We start from the raw sequence: 22,930 nt of genomic DNA, 5'->3' as shown, positions 1-22,930 counted from the left end.
ATTCCCACTGAATTTTTATCCCTCTCTGTGGAACCAGGTGTAATGTAAACCATCAAACAATTAAAATCACTTCTATGTAAATCTGGCTTTTTGTCCTAATCAAATGAGTAGCAGAACATTTTGGGTTGCGTTGAGTAGCCACATCCACATGAAATATTATTGATCCAGAATCCCTTTCCACATAGCCGTATATCAATCATGAATTATTGATTCGGTAAATGTGTTGTCATTGTAGTTTGTGCATGTGTCTTACATAACAAAAAAAGGATCCACCTCGAGTGAATGGATACATTTTTAATGTATTTGAATGAAATTTTGTTGTTTTCGTCAACCATTTTTTATGTAATATCCCCATACAATTTGCATAAAATACATGGTATCATTATCAAGTAAACTGCTTTTCCCATTTCCCAGCTAAATAAGGTCAGCGGGCTCTTTATAGAACAGCCGCCTCTCTTGTCTTTGGCAGTGCAGGTTAAGAGTTTTCATCACCAGGCGAGCTCTCAAAGGTCAGAGGTCACCACACACAACAAGGCCTAATCCCGGCCAGTTGTCACCAAGTAATTGGCGCTGAGCTCTTTCTCTGTCAATCCTTCCACCTGCCGCAGTGGTCAGGCTCTTTCTCGCGGCCTTCAACTGGAAGCGATACTGTGCCAACTGGAATGTCTAAAACAGGGCAATCTGACCTTTTAACACCATGCAGATCCTAGCGGATTGCTACCCACCCAGAGCACGCAGAGGTCCTGTTTCCTCTTTGATGAAGTCACAAGTGTCACCAAACATATGCTTCAGATGGTGCACTGCACAGTCTCCTTTTCAAGGACGCTTCCCAAAAGTACGGCAGGATGCTAGGAGGTGTTAAATCCCGTCAAGGATTTCTGGGTGGTTCATTATTCACTCTGTTTGCCATGCTCTCTGTGGAAGCTAAAGTAATTCACTTACCCACAATCCATTTAGAGATTAGGATCTGCCTATCTCTCCAATGTACGAGGACTGCCTGGTTGTCTTATCGGAGCGTGTAACTCACACTCAACCGTAGACCGCAAACCGCAAACCGAGACTGCGTTTTAGTAGCAAAATGAACGGCACATATTTTTTTTAAGCATAAGAATTCTCTGCTTGTTCCTGTCTGTATTGAGTTTCTTTCTGCAAGCAAACGTCTTTTCTATCTCTATATTGTGTGCAGATTCAAGGTTGTACCTTCATTTGAAGTAAGCTAGACTTTCAAACATGTATTAGTCTTTAAAGACCATTATGAGACCATCCCACCATGTATTGATGTTGTTTGTACAAACGATATAAGATACCACTATGACCTTTAACACACTGTGATGAGGGAGATACTTCGGAGAGAAGAAAGGGACAATGAGATATAGAGATCTGTATCAACTGCACAGGGTTGTGAGCACGTCTCTTTCATTTCTCCACCACTTGAACTGGGCAGCAGGGGTGCTCCTATCACTCAAAAACCTGCCACTCCGTTCGTACAGAATGGCGTGAGCGATCAGAGGAATGTTTAATTGACTCCAATATTTGATCTCCAAATCACAAGGCATTCATTATCACATCTAAGGAAAAAAGTCATGCTGGCAATGTATGAAAGCACTCTTATTCTGTACAAACCACTGACAAAATGTTAAAACCGAGTTTGCTCAAATGTTTGCTCAGGTAATATATAATATATAAATATATATAAATAAATTGTATAATATTATTATAATAATAATAATAATATTAAATAATATTAATAATATTAAATTGATCAAAAGTGACAGTAAAGACTTTTTCATTGTTAAAAAAGCATATATGGACCACTTATGGGTAATTTTTTTACATTGAGATTTATACATCATCTGAAAGCTGAATACATAATCTTTCCATTGATGTATGGTTTGTTAGGATAGGACAATATTTGGACGAGATACAACTATTTGAAAATCTGGAATCTGAGGGTGCAGAAAAATCGAAATATTAAAAAAATCGCCTTTAAAGTTCTCCATTTCTATTGGCGATTGTGCTGCATGCACTCACAAAAATTATTTTTTTATATATTTAAGGTGGGAAATTTACAAAATATCTTCATGGAACATGATCTTTACTTAATATCCTAATGATTTTTGGCATAAAAGAAAAATCGATAAATTTGACCCATACAATGTTTTGTTGGCTATTGCCACAAATATACCCGTGCGACTTAAGACTTTTTGTGATCCAGGGTCACATATTTCAAATAAATGCTGTACTTTTGACCTTTGAAATCAGAGAATCCCAAAAACTGTATCATTGCTTCCACATACTTTAATATTAAGCAGCAAAACTGTTCTTCAACTGTTTCATGAGAATAAGAAATATAGTTTGTGACTCTGAGATAAATATATACATGCTGTAGTGTGTGTGTTTGAATGTATAAATATCCCACAAAAATCGAATTTACTAAATGTCAAATTTGCAAAATTCCAAACTATCTGTAATTTTTCTAGATTCATAATTTGAGAGATGTAAAGTTTCAGTAGTGATGTTTTTGCCCTCCTCAATCTTAAACTCAGCAAGATGCTTCCCTCCTGCTGTGGTATGTTGGAGAAACAAAGGTATAGTAGGTCTTCACCTCTTGAGTGTACATGAACGCTGTGGATTAAAGCACACACGTGGACCCTCCAATGACCCACCATCTGACTGCAGCAGATGGCGAAGGCTAGGCACCAGATTAGAGCATCCGTCTTTAAGCTCATGACCTCATTCCAGCGTGTGTGCCGCAGGACGGTGGCCAAATGAAGCCATATTAGCTGGTTTGAAAAGGGGGAAGCACAGTAGTGTGATTTTTCGGATAGGCTTACAGAGACGGATGAAGAGCATTACTGCACACTTTCGCCTCCTCAGCTGTGGTTACGGTTTAATCCATTGATGACTAACATTTTTTAGCGTCTAATGTTGTGCCATTACATGAGTAAAACTGACACAATTAGGGATGCTCTAAAAACGAGTTGCGACCAACATGTGCAGAGGATGGGTTGAGGCTATTTTTGATGAGAAGTAAAACTCCAGGTACCATTTTAAAGGTTCCCAAACTTCTATCATAATTTAGTCGCACAAAACACTGGCGTCTATTGTGTTACCTGTTATTTTTAAGCTGATTCTGGGAGTGTTAGGCTTGTGATCTCATGTGGTAGCATGATTGTGGTTGCTTGTTTACTTGCTGATTTTGGCTCTGAATTAAACCAATTTTACTTGCGGTAAACAAATCAACACAGAATGTGCCAGTGTTAAAATGATTTGCATCAGGCTTGACTAAACAGTCATTTTCCACTTCTGGAGCTTAAAGTAGCAAATGTGTCCTGTAAAGTGCCTGATCAGGTGAGGCGGTCAGCCAGGGTTTCTAAGGACTCCATGCCAGGTTTCAAAGCACCTGACGGCGTGACAGTAGGTCCCACACTGCGCGTATCTTGCCAGCTCACAGCATGACCAGACTTTCCCTTGCTGATCAAGAGTCTGGCCCATCATCCGGGCTGGAAATTACCATCTCATGACAGGCACTTAGACAGAGAAGCTCTTATTTGAGCTAATGGAACATTATTTCCAAAGTGCTAATAAAGTGCAATTATAAATGTGTTTGTTAATGGTATAGTTCATCCTAGAATTAAAATTCAGTCACTAACTAGTGCTGGGCACTGACATGAACCGGTATACCAGTTTCAATTTGGCAAACAATATGTCTTTTTCAAATACTGCAATAGTTGAAACAATTGATGCATCTATTCAATGGCCACGAAGAGCGCTATGTAGAGTATTGAGAGGAGACCTCTATTACATGCATACCTATCTTACAAATGCTTATAACGTTATAACACAACAATGAATAAGCCACACAACTAACTCTCTTTAACATGGCAAATACCATGTAGAGCCATATGATTTCTGTGATGCAGAAAATGCAAAAAAAATCTGAATCCAGTCACAAATGGAACTTACTGTATAAAGCTGAATGTCACAATTTTTGAATAAATCAAAAGTAGGGCTGTGCAGTGTGCAGTGAATCAAATTGCGATATGGACTATAGTGCCTGTAAATTATTAAAGCTCAAAAAGAGTCTGCATGTTCTGCATGTCGGCCTAAATCAGGTAGGCATATAATGAACATAATCTAACTAACATTAATATTTAATTACGGCTGAATGTTGCAGGGATAAGGAACAATCAAAGTAGTGACGCTTGTGGGATTTTGTGACATCTGCCGTCTCACTATTCGAGAACATGAACACATGAACTTCATCTGCAGAGCTGCTCTAAGAGTTAACTTCACGAGCATCATATACACATGGAAACTCAAAGGTCTTTACGACAGCCCGTCAAAAAGAAATGTTCGGTTTAACGTGAAATTAAAACAGAAATATATTACCACTGCACAGTACTACTTCTTCAAGTAATAGCAGTAGTAGTAGTAGTAGTGATAATAATGATGATGATGATGCAGTTTATTAAAACAGAAAAACTCTTCATTACAACCTGACAAAATAAAAGTTTGGTCTAACTTGAAGAAATTATGAAATAAATATATTACCATTGCACAGCAGAATGTTCTGTAATGTAAGTAGTAGTAGTAATAATAATACAATGTATTAAATACTTGTTTCTTACATGTTTAATTTAAGTTAAACGGTAAACTTGCCAACAAAAAAAATGAATTAGTACATTTTCATTTGATTACATTTGAAAAGATTAACTAAATTGTTAGTTTTATAAATTTAGTTATTTGTATGTTACAAAATCGAGTACATTTGTATGTGACATTACAATGTTTTAATATTCTTTTTGCTCCTGACAGTAAACTAAGCCACTATAAATGTATATAAGGTTCAGCCATTTAAAGAAAACAAAAAATACAGTGATGTGATCCAAACCACCAGAATTTTACATTTTAAATAGTGTACTGGTCTTTCATTTTCATGTCAAACATTAAATGAGGATGCAAAAAATAATAATAATAACCATGAACGAATCATAAAAGTTGACTATGACTTGCATTCTACAGTATATATCAAGTCTTCTGTAGTCATACACTGATATTGGTGAGGAACACTGATATCTTTCACTGATATAATCTTCCCACCCTCTGACTGCTACTACAAGAGAATCATTGAGTCAGTGAGTTGAACTCAAGAACTGAAACAGTTTGATTAATGAACAAATCATTCAGATCTGTTGGAACTGATAACTCACTTCTCACATGAACTCTTATGAAATTCTTATGAGGAGAGTCAATTAATGAATCACACCAACCTATTGTATGACTTCAGAAGACTTGGAATACAGTGTCATAACCATTAACCATTTTTATAACCTTTTTTTTTGGTTGAACTATCTCTTTTGGTTAGGATTTAGGTGTGTGTGTTTGCATTTTGTAAATTTCTCCCCCCAAAAAATGTTTTTGGCATAGGCAGAGGTGATGGACAGTGAATAATCTGCTGTCTGACCTCATCTTCCTCTTCCTCTACTCTTTAGTAAACAGCAGGCTTTCCTCAACACACACACACACACACACACACATCTCCACAGACCCAAGCCCCCTGGGCAATAATATGACAAACCTGTCCAAACCCATCCACACTCTGGAGACTCAAACACACACGAGACCAAAAGAAAAGCACACAGTTTTCTCTCTGTATAAGCATTCGCTCTGGTTTCCGCTCCCAGTTTACCCCAAGAATGTTTGGTATAGAAGATAATGATGTCATCCGTTAGCTACATCTAACAACTGACCCTCTGGTCAAACCCTCCACATTCCCAAACAAACACTAACATCTTTACATTAACAAGTTGCCTGAGAACATAGGAAACCAATGAGAGGAATGATTACAAATCAAACACCGAGAGCCGCTAGGTCATTCACACGATCCAGATGCTTGCGCTGGATGAAATGGCTTTGGACCGTGCGTTCTGAGACTGTATCCAACTGGACAGACATTATTTAAACAGAACCCAAGGCCAGGTATACAAACTCCTAATGAGCTATGCATTAGCTACAAGCAGCCACAGGCTATGGGAAACATATGCTCCATTCACCTTTTTAGCACTAGTAAAGGATGTAATAGTGGATATAAAGGCTCTAGGTAGTGATATGAGATGCTAATGAAATGAGAAGTTGTAGGTTTCAGATTTTTTAACCTATTAATAATATAAATTTGGCACGTGTTGTCTGGCAGATTATTCTATTCTTGTCCCAGAACAAATAAAATATTGATAAACAATTGGACTGGAGTTCATTCATCTGAATAGTTTTTACTTCTTCCTGTTTAGTGCAGATTTAGATTGACAGTCCGATCGTGAGTTCCTTATAGTAACCGTTTGTTTACACTGGCACTCTTCCCATGAACTCAGTGTCTGGGAGAAGAAATGAACTTTCTGCATAATACTGTATGATGCTCCTAACAGTATGTTGCATTAGCATAGCTCATACCTTAGGGCTTGCAAGATGGTGTCTAGAGCAGAATATATGATCAGAGTAACACCTTACCAATACTTTTCATTTCAGTGACAGGATATTTATCATTGCGGAAGGCGAGGATAGGACAGCTTCCTTTTGTTGTCATTCGAATATCCTCATCTAGCCCTCTTTGTGGGTTTTTGGATGAGAAGAAAGATTACTAGATTATTTGACATGCCTGCTGCATTCCAACGATGATGTGCTTTATAATAACATTAAACCTTTCATGAAATATTCCCACACCTTTTGACTGATGAATTTCAATTAAATCCATTTGTGATTACTGGATACATATTTGCTGTTCCCAAGCTGTCCCAGAGTGTCTTTCTGATCAAAAGTACAGTAATATTGTGAAATAACTGTTTTCTATTTTTAAATATTTTAAAATGTCATTTATTCCTGTGATGCAAAGCTGAATTTTCAGCATCATTACTCCAGTCTTAAGTGTCACAGAAATCATTCTAATATGCTGACTTGGTGAATATATGCTGAAAACTGTTTATAAAACTGCTTAATGTTTGTTTGAAATAGAAATCTTATGTAAAATGAAATGTCTTTTCTGTCACTTTTTATCAATTTAATGCAGCTTTGCTAAAGAAAAGGTATTCATTTCTTTCCAAAAAATCTTAGTGACCACAAACCTTTAAAGTATTTAGAGAACATAGATGCGCTGTGAGAAAATTAATTATTATAACAAATAAATAAATAAATAAATATATAAAATGCAATTTTCTAGGAACCCTCAGCTCATGGCATTAGCGAGGCTTAGTCGGACATGTAACATCCCTCCATTAGACATGCAATTTTGCTGTTTTAACAGGATGAACAGAATTGCATGCCTTTTTCAGGCACAAGCTGGTTAAGAATTTATTATAAGTCTGAGCCTAATTGTAATTGGACCGTGTGGAAAATGAGAGTCTTGTGTGCTGTGCAATTGGGACGCTTTTATTTTGGTATGAAAGAACAGCCATTAACAAACAGTTGTGATCATCATGTGTTCCAAGCAGGACGTGAAAGGAGTGATGTCACAGTGTTCCCTGATGGAGTTGAGAGTGTGCTTTGAAGTATTCTTGTATAATGAGACTCGGAGGTCTCAAGATGTTTCCGTGGAGAAGGATGATGTGCTCATTCACCTTTCGTTTTATTCTCCATTCTGAAACGTGGCTACTCACGCAGTGCACCCACCAGGAAATATGTCTGGCACTAATGAGTGTACACTCCAGTGAAAGACATATGCCTTCTACCAGCTTTTTAATATCTTGCCTTGACTGAGTGTTATTGCTGCCGTTCTGCATCATTGGCTGAATTTATTTCATCATGATCCTTTTCATCGATCCCTGGAATGAATGCAAAAATAAAGTAGATGTATATGCACATAACAGGGTCTCCGGAGAACATTTTAGTCTAATTTCCACATATTTTTGGAAGGATTATCAGAATTAAATTTCATACTCTTCATTCATTAATTTCCCTCTGCGTTTAAATATGTTTCACAGCATGAATGTTTCAGTTTGTTATATTATAAGTATTATTATTTGCTATATTATTAGGTACATTTAGCAGGCACTTTTATTCAAAATGTGTTTCAAATTTATGTATTTCTTTATTATTTTATTATTATTATTTATTTAATTTTTAAACCATGTGTGTTCCCTGGGACATGAATGATACATTGAAGGGATAGTTCTCCCATTTCCCTATCCTCAAGTTGTTCCAAACCTGTATGAATTTCTTTCTTCTGCTGAACATAAAAGAAGATATTTTGAAAATTTTTGGTAATCAAACAGTTGTCCCATTGACTTCCATAGTATGGAGGGGGTAAAAAATAGAAAGAAGAAAGAAATACATACAGGAACCATTTGAGGGTGAGAAAATGATAAAAGAATTTCCATTTTTGGGTGAACTGTCCCTATAAATTCTGTGGCTTATTGAGTAGAACTCTGATGTTACTGTTGTAAGTGCTTTAATTCATGATTTGTATGGAAGATGATAAAATGGGCAAAAAAGATCCAATAGATTTGCTTCAATGAAGGGTCCCAAATCATATCTAGGAATGATAGAAAATTATAGAAATTTGATGGGCTTTTTTGGGATAGTAAGCAATCACCTGGCAATGTCCTGACAACCACCCACACCATCCTAGCATCATGCAAAGGCACCAGTTACAATTTCTTCAGAAGTTCAGAGTCTTTTAGATGTGAGCAAAACAGGGAGTGTTGTGATAATACAATAAATACAACAGCAATAAAAAACTTGGACAATAGATCATGTTAAAACTGTAGATATTAGCTCTATATATCTTATTTATGGCTCTGTGATAGAGACTATCATTCACTGAAATATGCCTGAAATTCCAGAATATTGTGTTTTCTCTTTTCTCTTGGGTGAAACGATGTTAATCTGGCGTGCGTCTATATCTGGACCACCACTCTGTCAAACAGTAATCACCCCGCACTACCGTCGCTCTGGGCCAGAGTGCACTGAACCACTAATGTGAGATCGTACACCTCATTAAAACTGCCAGCGAAATATTTATCTGCCACAGCCGAGAGGGAAGTGATTCCAGAGTGGCGTATATGAGCATGTCGTCCTCCGGCGTCAATGATGGCATGTTTTTTTTACGCTCTACTAAGCCATTCAATTAATGATGCTAATTACATTAATTTGACATAGTCAAGAATCCGATGGAAGGTATTGACTAAATAGACGCTCCTTATTAGGGTAGGCAAGCAGATCATATTTCTCTTAGGACTTGCATATTGTTCTTCACTATTTGCAATCTGTTCCTCACATTGCTTATATTTACACATTTACGTTTATACATCCAAACCACTTGAATGAATCAAGCTTTCAATCTATAAAATTAGTTGAATTTATAATAATGTATTCAGTTAAAAACAGGAATAATTAGGCAGGAAAAATATAATACATTAATTATGATAAATACAAATTATGTAGAAATATAAATGATATGATACAATTCATATACACTGTAAAAAATGTGTTTCAGCTTAAAAAAGTAAGTGTCCCTGGTGCCTTCAAATTTTAAGTTTAGTCAACTTGAAATGCAAAGTTCTACTAATTGACAACTTGGATATTTGAGTTGACTAAACTTAAAATTTGAAGGCAGCACAAACACTTTGAGTTAAAACAACAGTGTGTGTGTTTTATTATTTATATATATATATACAGATTGTAGGGAGAATTGTAGAGAGGGCATATTATTTATATATATATAATATTATTATTATTATTAATTTGTCAAATCAATTTTTATTGAATAAGTATAATTTAAGTGGTCTTTCTGAAATATTGGTACTGTCAAGATGAGATTTGTGATTGACTATGACTGAACTTTTTCTTCTGCTGTTCACAGGTCAGTGAGAACGCAAAGCAGGACTTGAAAGATGGTCTTGCTCTCTACAACACAGACAACAACATTGGGCTGAGAAATGCCTGGAATATCATCCAAGCTGAGGTACTCTTTGTGAAATTATGATTATGTTGAGAATTTTGAAAATATGTCTTTAATATACACAGCAATATCTGGACCTTAATCTAGTCTGGTTATTAATAAAATGTATCAATGTACCTTTATCCCCCCTGCCCGACAGTGGAAGTGTTGTGGAGTAACCGGGTACACAGATTGGCACGAGGCTCTGAAAGAAAAGGTGGTGCCCGACCGCTGCTGTCAAGAGCATTATCAGGAGTGTGGCCGCAACTCCACCAACATGTTCTGGACACGGGTGAGTGGACACCTGCACTTAAACCAATGACAATGTTGTTATAGTTCCTCAACTTTAAAAGCCTTGACATTTGAAGTGAACTATACATATACTGCATTTCAAATGCATGACTTTCATTTTTAATCATCCTCATTTTGAATGCATTTGGATTGTTAATATTATATCCATTAAAGAACATTTCTGAATTGAGGCAGGATGAAAGAAAGGACTGGAGGTAATAATTGAGATTATTCCTTTTTATCTTTCTCTGTTCTGTCCTTGAAAAGAGTTATTATTAATAAATGAAAGGTGGTAAAAGCCATTGATTTAAGACATCTCTGTTAGGTAGCAGCTCTAAGTGCGCCTGTAAAGAGCCAGAGTCATGTACCTTTATGTATTAATTAATAAGTAATGGAAAGTTCTGCTTGCGCACATTAAGGAACACAGACACAGCCGTATCATTTCCATAATGACCAATGCAATCTACCAGGAGCAGCGCAGATTAGCGTCTGTTTTAAGACCGTTAAACAATGGCACAAATACCAGTAAATTGACAAATGCAAACCTTAGTAAATCACCTTGCGTGATTCATTTAAGTACTCTCTTCAAATAAATTTTGCGTCTCAAAGGGAAACTCCTACAAATGCATCTGCAATAAGGTCAGCCGCAAAAAATAACTGTGCCCACGCCTTTTCAGCACTAATTTTTCTTTGCGTGTCTTTAGTAAATCCTGACAGTTGTTTTTTAATGCCAAAAGAGGGTTTATTCTTAACAGCTCAAGCTGTTAGTAAATCTGGCCCTAGATGTGTTTGTCTTTCCTATGGGAGTTGATTTAATTCATGAAAACTGATTTTAAAGTTTAGATGAGATTGTAGGTAGGGCAATGGTCTCTTGAGGGAATATTTTTGTGCCATTGACAGTGCTGGAATGTACATCAGTAGCTGAAGTTACATGTCAAATTGTCACGCTGTCTTTTCTGCAGCTTTTAAGTTACCACAGAGGTACTAATGGAGTGAGAAGAGACAATTACATTTAGTGAATCCTCAATGTTTTTTCCATTAATGCAGAACAAGAAAGTTTGTAAAAAAAAAAAAAAGAAGAAGAAATTTCAAAAGTCACGATTGAGCAAATTACACAAGGACACATTTGTAGTAAAGTTAGCCTGAAACCATTTGCCGTTTAATTGTTGAAATGTATCTTCAGCCCCAGAAGTTAAACAGCTGGCCAACATAAATTGTTTTAAATTCAATTAGCACAAAAAAACTAAAAGTGACATAAGGCTGTTTTGCACAGGAATCCAAGAGTTTTTCAATAGCATTACTACCACAGTTTTCGGTCGTTCCGGAAATGGATTTTCTTTTCAATGCCTTAGTATGACAAGCAGCCCACAACACCGCCAACTCAAAGCTGTTTTGTCTTTTTTCCGCATAGCCACCAGTATACCGCTGAATGTGCTTTTTTTTTCCCAGTGACTACGCGTTGAAAATGCAGCCGCAGCAGTCGCTCGCTCTCTCATGCATGCACTCAAATGAATTCCACTGCTGCTGGAGTTCAGCTCATTTTCTCTGAATCAGAATTAACAACTAGCAAATTAAAAAGTGAAACATGCACAATCTTGTGTCTTTTCTTGTCTTCCAGGGCTGCTACGAGAAAGTTGAAGAGTGGCTTGAAGATAATAAGCACCTACTCGGTACCATCGGCATGTGTATCTTGGTAGTTCAGGTAAGATTGTGTGTGCTGGTGTGTTTGCCATCACTCAGTATGTCAAACGCAGTGGTGATAATGAGCGTTCCTGTCTTGTCTGGCTCTGCTGAAACAGTGACGCACATGTATGGAGACCCACAGACAGCTCAGAAGAAAACGGGTGAACTGCTCATTAGGGCTCGCTGATACGCGGTAATATAGAAAGTGAAAGTCTGTCAGTCCCACATGATGTCTTGCATTGGTTCATTATAGCCCTAGAGCATGAATTCGATGTATTTGATTATCAATGCAGCCAGGTCTAATATGTACATTCTGTGGAGGTGCTTTGCATTAATGTTAGACTCTAGATTTTTCATGGAACTAGGCCGAGACATATTAAGGATAGTCCAAACTCCTGCTTCGGCAGTTTGTTGGACTTTATAATTTGGCATTTTTGCCACTTTTAAAGTTAGCAAACTCAATTTAAGAGTATCTCTTAACGGTTTCACAATTTGACATGATCGTCAAAAGTTTACATCGGGTTTACTCTCATTAATTGCAAGGTAGAAATACGAAACGTTGGATCTCTTAAACCCGTGGTCTGTAATTACCTGCAGTTTATTGAGGATAATAGCGCAAAGGGGTCTTTACGAAGTACTTTTCTCAGGATGGACTAAGAGGTGACCGCTGGTCTGTAAGCAAACAATTGCCACCTAATCCTCCTCACGGGCTGAGCTAGGGCAAATGTCACAAGTGATTTACTTAGATCTCATCCAGCAAAAGCCAGACAAATCTGGTTATTAGTCACTAAAATGTGTGCTCTGTAAGTGCTTTGTTGTTTTAAATTATTTGTGGGACTTCTAAAAAACCATGGTACTGTCATATATTCCATTGCACTGTTAGATCACCATTCATATTCCATGAAATACCATTCAAAGTAATGATGCACCAATGCTGATACCGGATGCTCTAGCAGACCTCAACGCTAAGGATTTTCTTTTCTACTGGCCCGGTTGGGCTAGTGGTTAATTTTTTTTAGATACCAGTGAAACATCACAATTTTCAAGTACAGAAATTGAATAAAGTAATCAAATGTAAAATAACACTGAACAGTCTTTAATGTACAAATTAAATATTAATCCTTATCAAAGTTGCTAAAGTCATTCAGTCAAGAGCAGTGGGTGATTTTCTTTTTGTATTTTGTTGTTAGATGAACATTGAGGACAAAGACAGCAGTAGGGTTATTAGGCCGCTGTCACTTTAGGATCTGCACATATCCAACATACTGTTACACACGCGTTTTCTGTTTTCTTCATACTGTTTCGCTTAGCAACTCACGAACAGCAATTATACATGAATATTTAATTTGTTTAATATTCTGCTAATTAGATACATTTACTTAAAGGGGATACTCCACTTTAAAATGAAAATTCTGTCATCATATACTCACCCTCATGTTGTTTCAAACCTGTATGAATGTCTTTCTTCTGCTGAACAGAAAGGAAGATATTTAGAAGAATATCAGTAACCAGACAGTTTCTGGTCTCATTGACTTCCATAGTATATATTTTTTCCTACTATGGAAGTCAATGAGACCAGAAACTGTCTGGTTACTGACATTCTTCTAAATATCTTCCTTTCTGTTCAGCAGATGAAAGAAATTCATACAGGTTTGAAAAAAACATGAGGGTGAGTATATGATGACAGAATTTTCATTTTAAAGTGGAGTATCCCTTTAATAGACATCCTTCTCTTATATATCAATTCTGCTCTGTGTTTGCTCTGTTGTCTGTGTTTCTTTTTTATGGGCACTGTATACTGTACACTTTGTGGTATCGGTTTTTGTTATCAGAGCATTTTTTCGAGTTCAAGTACATGAGCGCAGTATCTGGTGCATCCCTAGTTATTACTGTAATTTTTGATCAAATAGAACCCAAACCTTTGAATGGTATATAAGTTAGAACATCAGTTCCAAGGTACATTGCCCAGAAAGCTTTATAAAACCTGGTAATCCTTTAGTGCACCATAGTTCTTTCTCTTAAAAATGCATGGATTCTGAAAGGAATAATTTCCTTACATTTTTCGAACACAGTGCATATCTGGTTGTCAGACGCTGCTAGTGGCCTAGGCTTCTCCAGCAGTCTCACACTGAAGTCTATGTGAGAGTCTGCCAAGATTTACAGATCAGTGTCTGTGTCAGTTTATAGTGTAAAGAAGCAGCGATGTGAAAGCTCAAAGATGTGAGAAAATCAGATTTAATCCACACACTGAGTCTGTTGCCGTCTCCTGTTCTGTTCTGCAGCTTTAAGATAATGGCTGTGGAAAGTCGGCCACCGCTGTGCGTTTGATGTATCAGGATAGATCTAAAAATGAACTTTAAAGAGTCAGTATATTTGCAACACATTTCCGTTTACCTCCATGACACTATGCATCCACACTAAACTTGTTTTTGTTTTGTTTTTCTTCAAAATGATGTCAATTTTCCCAAGAAGGTCTATAATACTAGCATGTGATCTGTTTGCTTCCATCTTTACTTACTGGACTTTTTTTTTTTCAAACACGTCAAACACCTGGGACCTCATTTATAAAATGTTTGCGTAGAAACCGCCCTACATTTGATCTTATGATCATTTCTCAAATGTGCGTACATGTGAATCAGAAAACGAAAAAAGCCTCTCTTCCAGATGTGAAATTTATAAATCACAAATAATCGTGGTTTCAGATCTCCGCCTTGTAAACGGCCCTTAATTAATGTTATTAACATATAAAAGAGCACCAGTCAACGTCCAATGCTTTACTTAAGAATGGCGAGCAGCAAGAATTGCTTAGAATTCCAAATACTTGCAGTAATCCGACTCTCTGCCGCAAGGAAAAGTGCGTACATCTTCTTAGACCCTGATGTGGTATTAAGCACTTTTCCCCGTCAAAGAAAAAAAAAGTCAATGGCTAATCATCTACTTTAATATAATAAAATGGCAAAAAAACAAACGGCAAATGGCAAAACATCTACTATAATAAAAAATAAAAAAAGTAAAAAAAAAATGCTGTGTGTTGCTGGCAAAAACACCAATTTACAATAAGGTTACTTTTTTTAACATTAATCAATATTCAATATTTGTACAGCATTTATTAATCTTGGTTGTTAATTTCTACATTTACTTTTTTATAACAAGTTGAATAAATGTATAAATTAATGTAATGTGTGTATTATGAACAAACATATCATAATTAATCCTTATATTTTATACATTCCATGCATTTGGTGTTAGATATTGACCCCTAAATTTTCTAGTGTTTGTTTTGTTAATCCAATGTTTTGTCTCCATTCAACCAAGCCATCCCGTGTTTGCTGACATATAAAGCTCCTTGCGTGTCATTAACCTTTACATTTGGATTTTGTCATTTCAGCTCTTGGGGATGGCCTTTTCCATGACACTGTTCCATCAGATCCACAGAAGCGGGAAGAAGTATGATGCCTAACGCGGCCGTTTCTCAAGGGAGGAGCCCTGGTGCATTACGGGACAGACTCTGGAGGACAGCTCCTCCTCTTGTATCTAACTTCCACCACTGGCCAGCCCCTCTTCCCATTATTCCCCAGCTTACACCTTACCATCCTGTATAAACTTCAGTCATGGTCTGTCTCTCTTCCACTCTTTCTCCCCCATCTGCTCATCTGCCAAAGAGACCTGGGGACAGAGAGGAATGAGAAGACCAACTGTTGGCCAGCATCCTCCCCATGAGGCCTCTGACTTTCTCCATCTCCTCTCTAGAACCTTTATTTTACGCTTGAACTAACTAACGTTTGCAGGAAGGAGTATAATGAGGACAAACTGCGTGGCTTCACTAATACGTAAATTGCCCAACATACAGAGCGATGAGAAAACATCAGACTGGAAACCTTTGGGGTGGGACGAATTTAAAAAGCATCGCTCATTATCACCTCCATCTACAGTGTAAATGACAAACAGCTCCATTTTAGCATGATGCGGTTTTGTACGAGACAGAAAACTTTGTCATTTTTGGCTCAAGACTTTTGTTTTTATAAGTCACTTTGCCCCAGCCCCATAATTGTCATTTTTTTTGCACCTAATGATTGGAAGAAGGCGGTACAAGTATTCTGACCTGAGCGAGGTATGACCAGGAATCTGACTTTGTCTTTGTATGTTGCTACACAAGCTTGTGTTTAAAAAATGTGTGATTTGAGGATGCATCGAAACGTTTCGAAAGTTTCACCCTGATGAGAACCTTCACAAACTAATGTCAGTATAATACATCAAATAGGGACTGTTTTGCCATATACAGACTATCTGATTACCCAGCCACCCACATACCTGCAAAGACATCCTCTTTGTTAACCACTAGAAGGTCATTTGAACTGAACTTTAACTGAACGGCAACTAAAACTCTGTAGCATTGACAATGAAGTGCAGTTTGTATGGAAGAAATAGGGGAAGGTTACAAGTAAGTAGATCGAAGCATGTTTAAATGCAGAGCTTTGTGAGTTTGACCATTTCCCCACGTTTTGCTAGTCTATACCCCAAATAACGTTGAGACAGAGCCTAATAGCGCATATTCCACCTTGGTCATGTGTGCACATTTCTCCAGGACAGTAATATTACGTTTTAGGCAGACTTAAAGAGTTCAACCAAAAATGAAAATCTGTCGTCATTTACTCGCCATCATGTTTTCCGAACCTGCAGGACTTTCGTTTTTGCGTGGAACACAAAAGGAAAAAATAGGGGGAAAAAAAATGCATATGCTTTAGACTTAGTGCTAGTGCTCGTTTCCTCAACAGTCGGATTCAGAAAACTTGGAATATGTTGTATAAGTTTCTGAATCTGGCTGTTGAGGAACATACAGCCCTCCACCAGATCTCATTTCTGCATACAGTATACATATCCAACCTTGGAGCATAAAGACGCATTTCATCAGGTTTGATGTAATTGACGCTTCTTGAGTGTCTCATAACTGAATGTAACTCACAAACTTTTAATAAGCTGGTGCGATTCTGCGGAGGGCAAGATGGATTGAAATGTGGTCATTTATAAAACTTAGTGATTGATGGGCGTTCTAATTCTGCAGAAATCTTCGGACCTTTCTGAGGAGTTCTGTAGGCACGTATTACATGTGGGCCAGCCAGATAATGACTTAAATTGGTGGTCTGTTCTCCTTTTGTGTCCCACGGAAGAAAATCATAGGGTACAGAATGACATGAGCTGACAGAAATTTCCTTTTGAATGAACTGTTTCTTTCAAGTAGGAAGCTTGAAGTCTACTACTAATGCTAAACTATACTAAATACTGCGTCATTACAAGATATAAATCAAGTATTAAAGGCACACTATGCAGTTTCCGGTTTTCTCAAACAGCGACCCCTAGAGTCGCTGTGGTGTACTTGTGTTTAACGTTACTGTCGTAAATACCACTCAAACAGAGCCGTCGTTTTCTTTTCCTTGACCGCGCTTTCTTCGTCGACTCTGCCTTGATTCACGTCTGAAATGCGTGCTAGTGTCTTCCATAGAGGCTGCTTCATATGTTGTTGATGTATGTGACGTCGTGCCGTAAAGCAAGTCGTGATTCTCGCAAGATTTGTCGTGGCGCTGGATTTGACAGCGGCGTCAAATGATTCACCCTACTACGTGTTCGTTTACCATCAAAATGATTTCGAAGCTTTTATATTAAGGTACACATCTTGCATAGTGTGCCTTTAACACATACAGTACAGAGCCCCAAAAAAAGAACCAAATACAAGCACAGTTGTAGTGTGTGTTAGACTGTAATCCTCCAAACTATAACTCATCTTGAGAAAGAGCGTCTGCAGTTTTTCTGTTTCCGCACACCTCAGCTTTATGGCCTGTGTTATTTTTCTGTCTCTCTCTGCTTTTTTTCTGTCTCCATCTGTCTTTTGGTTTCAAGAATCAGGTTGGAATGGTTACATTCCTGCTGAATGAAGTGATAATGCTTCTGTATCACATAGCCTAAAGGGACATGGTTCAAAAGAAATGGATTTTGGAGTTAAAGTGTGTTTACCAGCTGACAGTTTTTAGGGGTTTAAAATCACTGAGCAGTAGATCGGGCGTGATGATGGCTGCGAGAGTGGGGTCATGTGACGGTCTCCAATCGAGACTGTCACTGAGTCTACCCCTTAAGAGCCTGGCACGTGCACATCCTTTATGTTTGACCGAGAGGGACGTAATAGAGCACTCGAGATGGAGAGAAGAATAATTACACCGATCGTCCCATCAAACACTCACTGACACACAATCTTTGTTTACTGCATTTAAGAAAGATTGCTTTCTGTGAAACAGTTGGGACCAGAAGCGACGGCTACTTCTAACGTTCATCATCTGTTGAAATGAAGGGGAAAGAGTGAGTGCTCGATGAGTGTAGAAACTCTGTCACTGTACAACTGCTGCTATAAGAGCCACTTGTGCTTGTTACGATAGTGGAGAAGGTAAAAGAATGAGAAACAGCCGACTCAACCTCACTCACTTCTCTGCCTGGAAGCATTTAAAGTCAACATGAAACAAAAAATGACCCTAATCTTTATCCACATATACTGTATTATTTCAAATAATCACTTAAGTATTGGTTTTGGCCATGGGTTATTATAATTACTGTTGTAGGTAATGCAGCCATTCTTAAATCTAATAGTAAAATCATTCATTCAAATGAATAGTTCACCCAAAAATTAAAAGTTACAAACCCTTCATCACTCCATTGAGAACTACACAACTACCACTTTCAAGCACCAGAAAGGTATCATTACAGTGATCCATGCGACTCCAATGGTTTAACCTCAATTTTATGTAGTGACATGGGTGCTTTATTTGCGCAAAAAAACACATAATTTACCACTGTATTTACAAAATATCAATATTTAACGCGCACGCATGGATTACTTTAATGATGTTTTTACTGCCTTTCTGTGGCTTGAAAGTGGTAGTTGCGTAGGCTGTCAATGGAGGGGTCAGAAAACTCTCCGATTTCATCAAAAAGATCTTCATTTGTGTTCTGAAGATGAACGAAAGTCTTAAGGGTTTGGAAAGATATGAGGGTAAGTAATTAATGACATCATTTTCTTTTTTGGGTGAACTAATCCTTTAATGCTGGTTGACTATAGGTTACAAATAACAATAGATTTGAAAAAGGTGCATTATTGTTGGAATACATCAAAACCTTTTCAGGATTTCAGGATTAGCTCCATCCTCCTAGTTTGCAATAATACATTCAATTCCATATGGATAAAGTATTAGTCCCAATATACATTGATTTTAATCAAAGAACACACTGTTTTACTACTAGACGTGTCATATTACTGATGTAAAATGGGTTATCAAGGCTGTTTCCTGTTGGCTTTAAAGGATGTGTGTTATTTATGAGGCATTTGTATCTGGAGGATTGAAAACTACAGCATTTTTCAATTAGTACCGCATGTTCACCATCACTAGCAAATAGAAACCAAACAAATTCCCTGATATGCAAGTTTGGCTGCAGTAGGCCACAGTCAACATTATTACCATCATAAATGAAAATGTTTTTGTGTTATGCCTGGTGGTCTGGCTTCAAGAACACCACAGAGTTAGTCAATATTAGGTTAGCACTGATGCACGCCATCTGCTCAGTGTACTATCTCTAACCCCACCACGCTAAACTTCATGACGTGTTCCAGCCCTCTTATCCGACTGATCTACAAACTTTAGCCACACAATTGCATCCTGTGAACTAATGCTTTCCAAGAATTGTTTGAAAAGATTTGTGGTTTTTTTTGGTCCTTGTTTCAGTGTTTTTAATTTTTGAAAGATGTCTTTAAACCCATCTCTTCTTTTACAAAAAAAAGTATATACCCACGTATATACAATACCCATTTTTTCCTTTATATTTTTCCACTGTTATAGGCTACATTGTATATTTAAATCTGAAATTCAAGTTAAATCATATGTTGAGATGTTAGTGTTGTATGTCAGTATCATCAACAGCAGTTTGGCATTAGCAATTTTCATTTGTACTTTTTTTTTTAAATCTATTTTGTAATGCATTTGTGTCAAGCTTAATGCGTGTAAACATTTCAGTACAGATCATCTCATAAACCGTTGCAAATGTGTTTGACATCTGGGGCATATCTGTTTAATATGCAATGGAAATATTGCTATTTGCTAACTGTCTAAATGTGTCTGTCAAATATCTAAAGGTGCAACAGAATCTCAGTGTTTGATACTCCAACACAAGGGTTGTAATGTCATTTTTAGTTGTTCTTTTTTGTACATTGTTCATTGTTTTATTTTGTCATTGTTTTTGTATCATATTTTCGTCACTAATTGATTTCAAGGGGTGTGCTAAACATTAATTGATACAATTTTTTGCATATATAAACCTTTCGTTTTTCTAAATATTTTTTTTTTCTTTGCCTCTTCTATTGCCACATTAGAATTAATTTATGTTGGGTTTTCATAATTAAACAGATGTGTGTGGATACTATCATACAGCACATACAAATTCACATTATAGTTTCTAGCAATTGTAAAGTAGAATTTTTCATTGTTGTTAATGAAGTTCATTAACTATTAATTGGCCAATACTAAGGAATTATTTTCAAGGCATGGTCTCTCTCTACATTTGATCATATTGAAGATTGAAAAATGCATACCTCCAGAACATCTAAGAACATTCTTGCACACCCGTGCCGTCTGATTGTATATTTTGAGATATTTTTTCAACAGTCGTTGAAACTAATTTTGTACCCATTCAGTGTGTATTCATTTTTCCATTTTTTCTTTAGTTTTTGTACGTATTAATTCAAGAACCTAAGTTGTAGATCTGAATTACATGTTGCCATTTGTTGGTACTGAATTGTAAGGTTTTAATCAACAGTGTTGCAGGGACATGGAAGATTTTTATTGGTGATCTAAATGCACAACTAATGTAATTATTGAAATTTTTTTCCCATTAACTGACACTGCCATAAAATGATCTATTAATCTGGTGTGCTTTGGGCTTTAAAAAAAAGAAAGAAGGGATCTAATAAGTAATTCAGTTCTATAATCGCTGTCATATCTGTATTTTTGTACTGCCATCCTAGCCGCCACCACCAGTAAGCTGCATATACTGTACAAGCTGTAGAAACGTATGCTCTTGATTGACGTGTTTAATGTAGTCCTGGTGAGTGGCAGTTATCAGATATCTTGTGAACCCGGATTTGTCCTGTGGAGTATTTTGCTACATGTAAAGCACTATAAATATATTAGATGGTGCACTAAATTGCATTCTTTAAATCCTACTATTTTTTAAATAAAGAAACGTGTGTTGCCAAACCCCTGTGAGAATGTTGTTTATTGCCTTTTGTACTCCTTTAGAGGCTTGACATTGTTGCAGAATATGGGCCATTTTACAAAGATTGCATTGTCTTTCTCATTTAATTCAAGATTAAAACTAAAATTAAAGGGATACTCCACTTTTTTCGGAAATATGCTCATTTTACAACTCCCCCAGAGTTAAACAGTTGAGTTTTACCGTTTTAGAATCCATTCAGCCGAACTCCGGGTCTGACGGTCCCACTTTTAGCATAGCTTAGCATAGATCATTGATTCAGACTAGTCCAGTAGCATTTCTTTCAAAATGACCAAAGAGTTTCAATATTTTTCCTATTTAAAACTTGACTCTTCTGTAGTTAAACCGTGTACTAAGATCGACGGAAAATGAAAAGTTGCGATTTTCTAAGCCTATATGGCTAGGAACTACTCTCATTCCGGCGTAATAATCAAGGAACTGTGCGGCCGTACCATGGGTGCAGCAGGCGTACTGATATGACGCAGCGCCTGAAAATAGTCCCCAGCTCGGTAACTTCTTCCAACGTGACCGGGACTAAGTTTGTCTAACCTATTAGACCTATTTTCAGGCGCTGCGTCATATCACTACGCCTTGATTATTATACTTGATTAAGTTCCTTGATTATTACGCCGGAATGAGAGTATAGTTCCTAGCCATATAGGCTTAGAAAATCGCAACTTTTCATTTTCCGTCGATCTTAGTACACGGTTTAACTACAGAAGAGTCAAGTTTTAAATAGGAAAAATATTGAAACTCTTTGGTCATTTTGAAAGAAATGCTACTGGACTCGTCTGAATCAATGATCTATGCTAAGCTATGCTAAAAGTGGTACCGTCAGACCCGGAGTTCGGCTGAATGGATTCGAAAACGGTAAAACTCATCTGTTTAACTCTGGGGGAGTTGTAAAATGAGCATATTTCCGAAAAAAGTGGAGTATCCCTTTAAAACTAATATAATATATCATAATGTTTCCAAATAAATTGATCAAAAATATAGCGTAAATACAGCCATAATACAGATAACTATATGTGACCCTGGATCACAAAACCAGTCACAAATTCGCACGGGTATATTTGGCAATAGCCAACAAAACATTGTACACAGGTATTCAAATAGTTGTATCTCTGCCAAATATTGTTCTATCCTAACAGACCATACATCAATAAAAAGTTTATTTATTCAGCTTTCAAATTATGTATAAATCTCAATTTCAGAAAATGGACCCATGTGACTGGTTTTGTGGTCCAGGGTCACATATGGTCAAAATAAATAAAAATAATAAAAGTCGACTATGCAAAGCGCTTCTTTCATACAGAAAGTTTTGTATCAGCCCTATAAAAAAGTCATTAGACATTATAGATCAATGCTGTTCTCTACTCTTGGTCGGGTCAATACTCTTATAGCTACAGTACATTTTAAAAGCTGAGTAGCATCTGAATGGTAATACGAGTATTATGATAGAAAATTATACAAAGGATGCAATTATTGTGAATGGAGGGCGGAAACAAACAAATCAATGTCTTAGATCTCATAAAGTAGGCCTACACTGGTTTGTCTCCAAACTTTCAAAGAAAAAAAAACCTTTCAGGGCCTGTAGCAATAAACCTGTGAGAAAGACTCTCAACAACCCGATTGATTGTCCTTTGCCTCTCAGGAATAAAGGATTCAATGAGCTTTACCGATGCAGACCAGAGAAACAGCAGAGCTCCCGCTGGGAAA

General features: G+C 37.0%; 1 protein-coding gene across 1 annotated transcript in view; it reads left to right on the top strand.

The window, feature by feature from the left end:
• Positions 1-19,004, top strand: part of tspan9a (tetraspanin 9a) — an 88,607-nt gene extending 69,603 nt beyond the window's left edge. The window contains exons 3-6 of the mRNA XM_084409689.1: positions 9,854-9,955; positions 10,092-10,223; positions 11,841-11,924; positions 15,294-19,004. Of these exons, the coding sequence (XP_084265815.1) occupies positions 9,854-9,955; positions 10,092-10,223; positions 11,841-11,924; positions 15,294-15,365 (390 nt within the window). The 3' untranslated portion in view covers positions 15,366-19,004. The remainder of the gene's footprint in view (positions 1-9,853; positions 9,956-10,091; positions 10,224-11,840; positions 11,925-15,293) is intronic.
• The last annotated feature ends 3,926 nt before the right edge of the window (positions 19,005-22,930 follow it).

The sequence above is a fragment of the Rutilus rutilus genome (assembly GCF_951802725.1).
Source record: "Rutilus rutilus genome assembly, chromosome: 5".
NCBI lineage: Eukaryota > Metazoa > Chordata > Actinopteri > Cypriniformes > Leuciscidae > Rutilus > Rutilus rutilus.
Note: the sequence above shows the minus strand (reverse complement) of the source record. Positions and strands in the feature narration are given on the sequence as shown.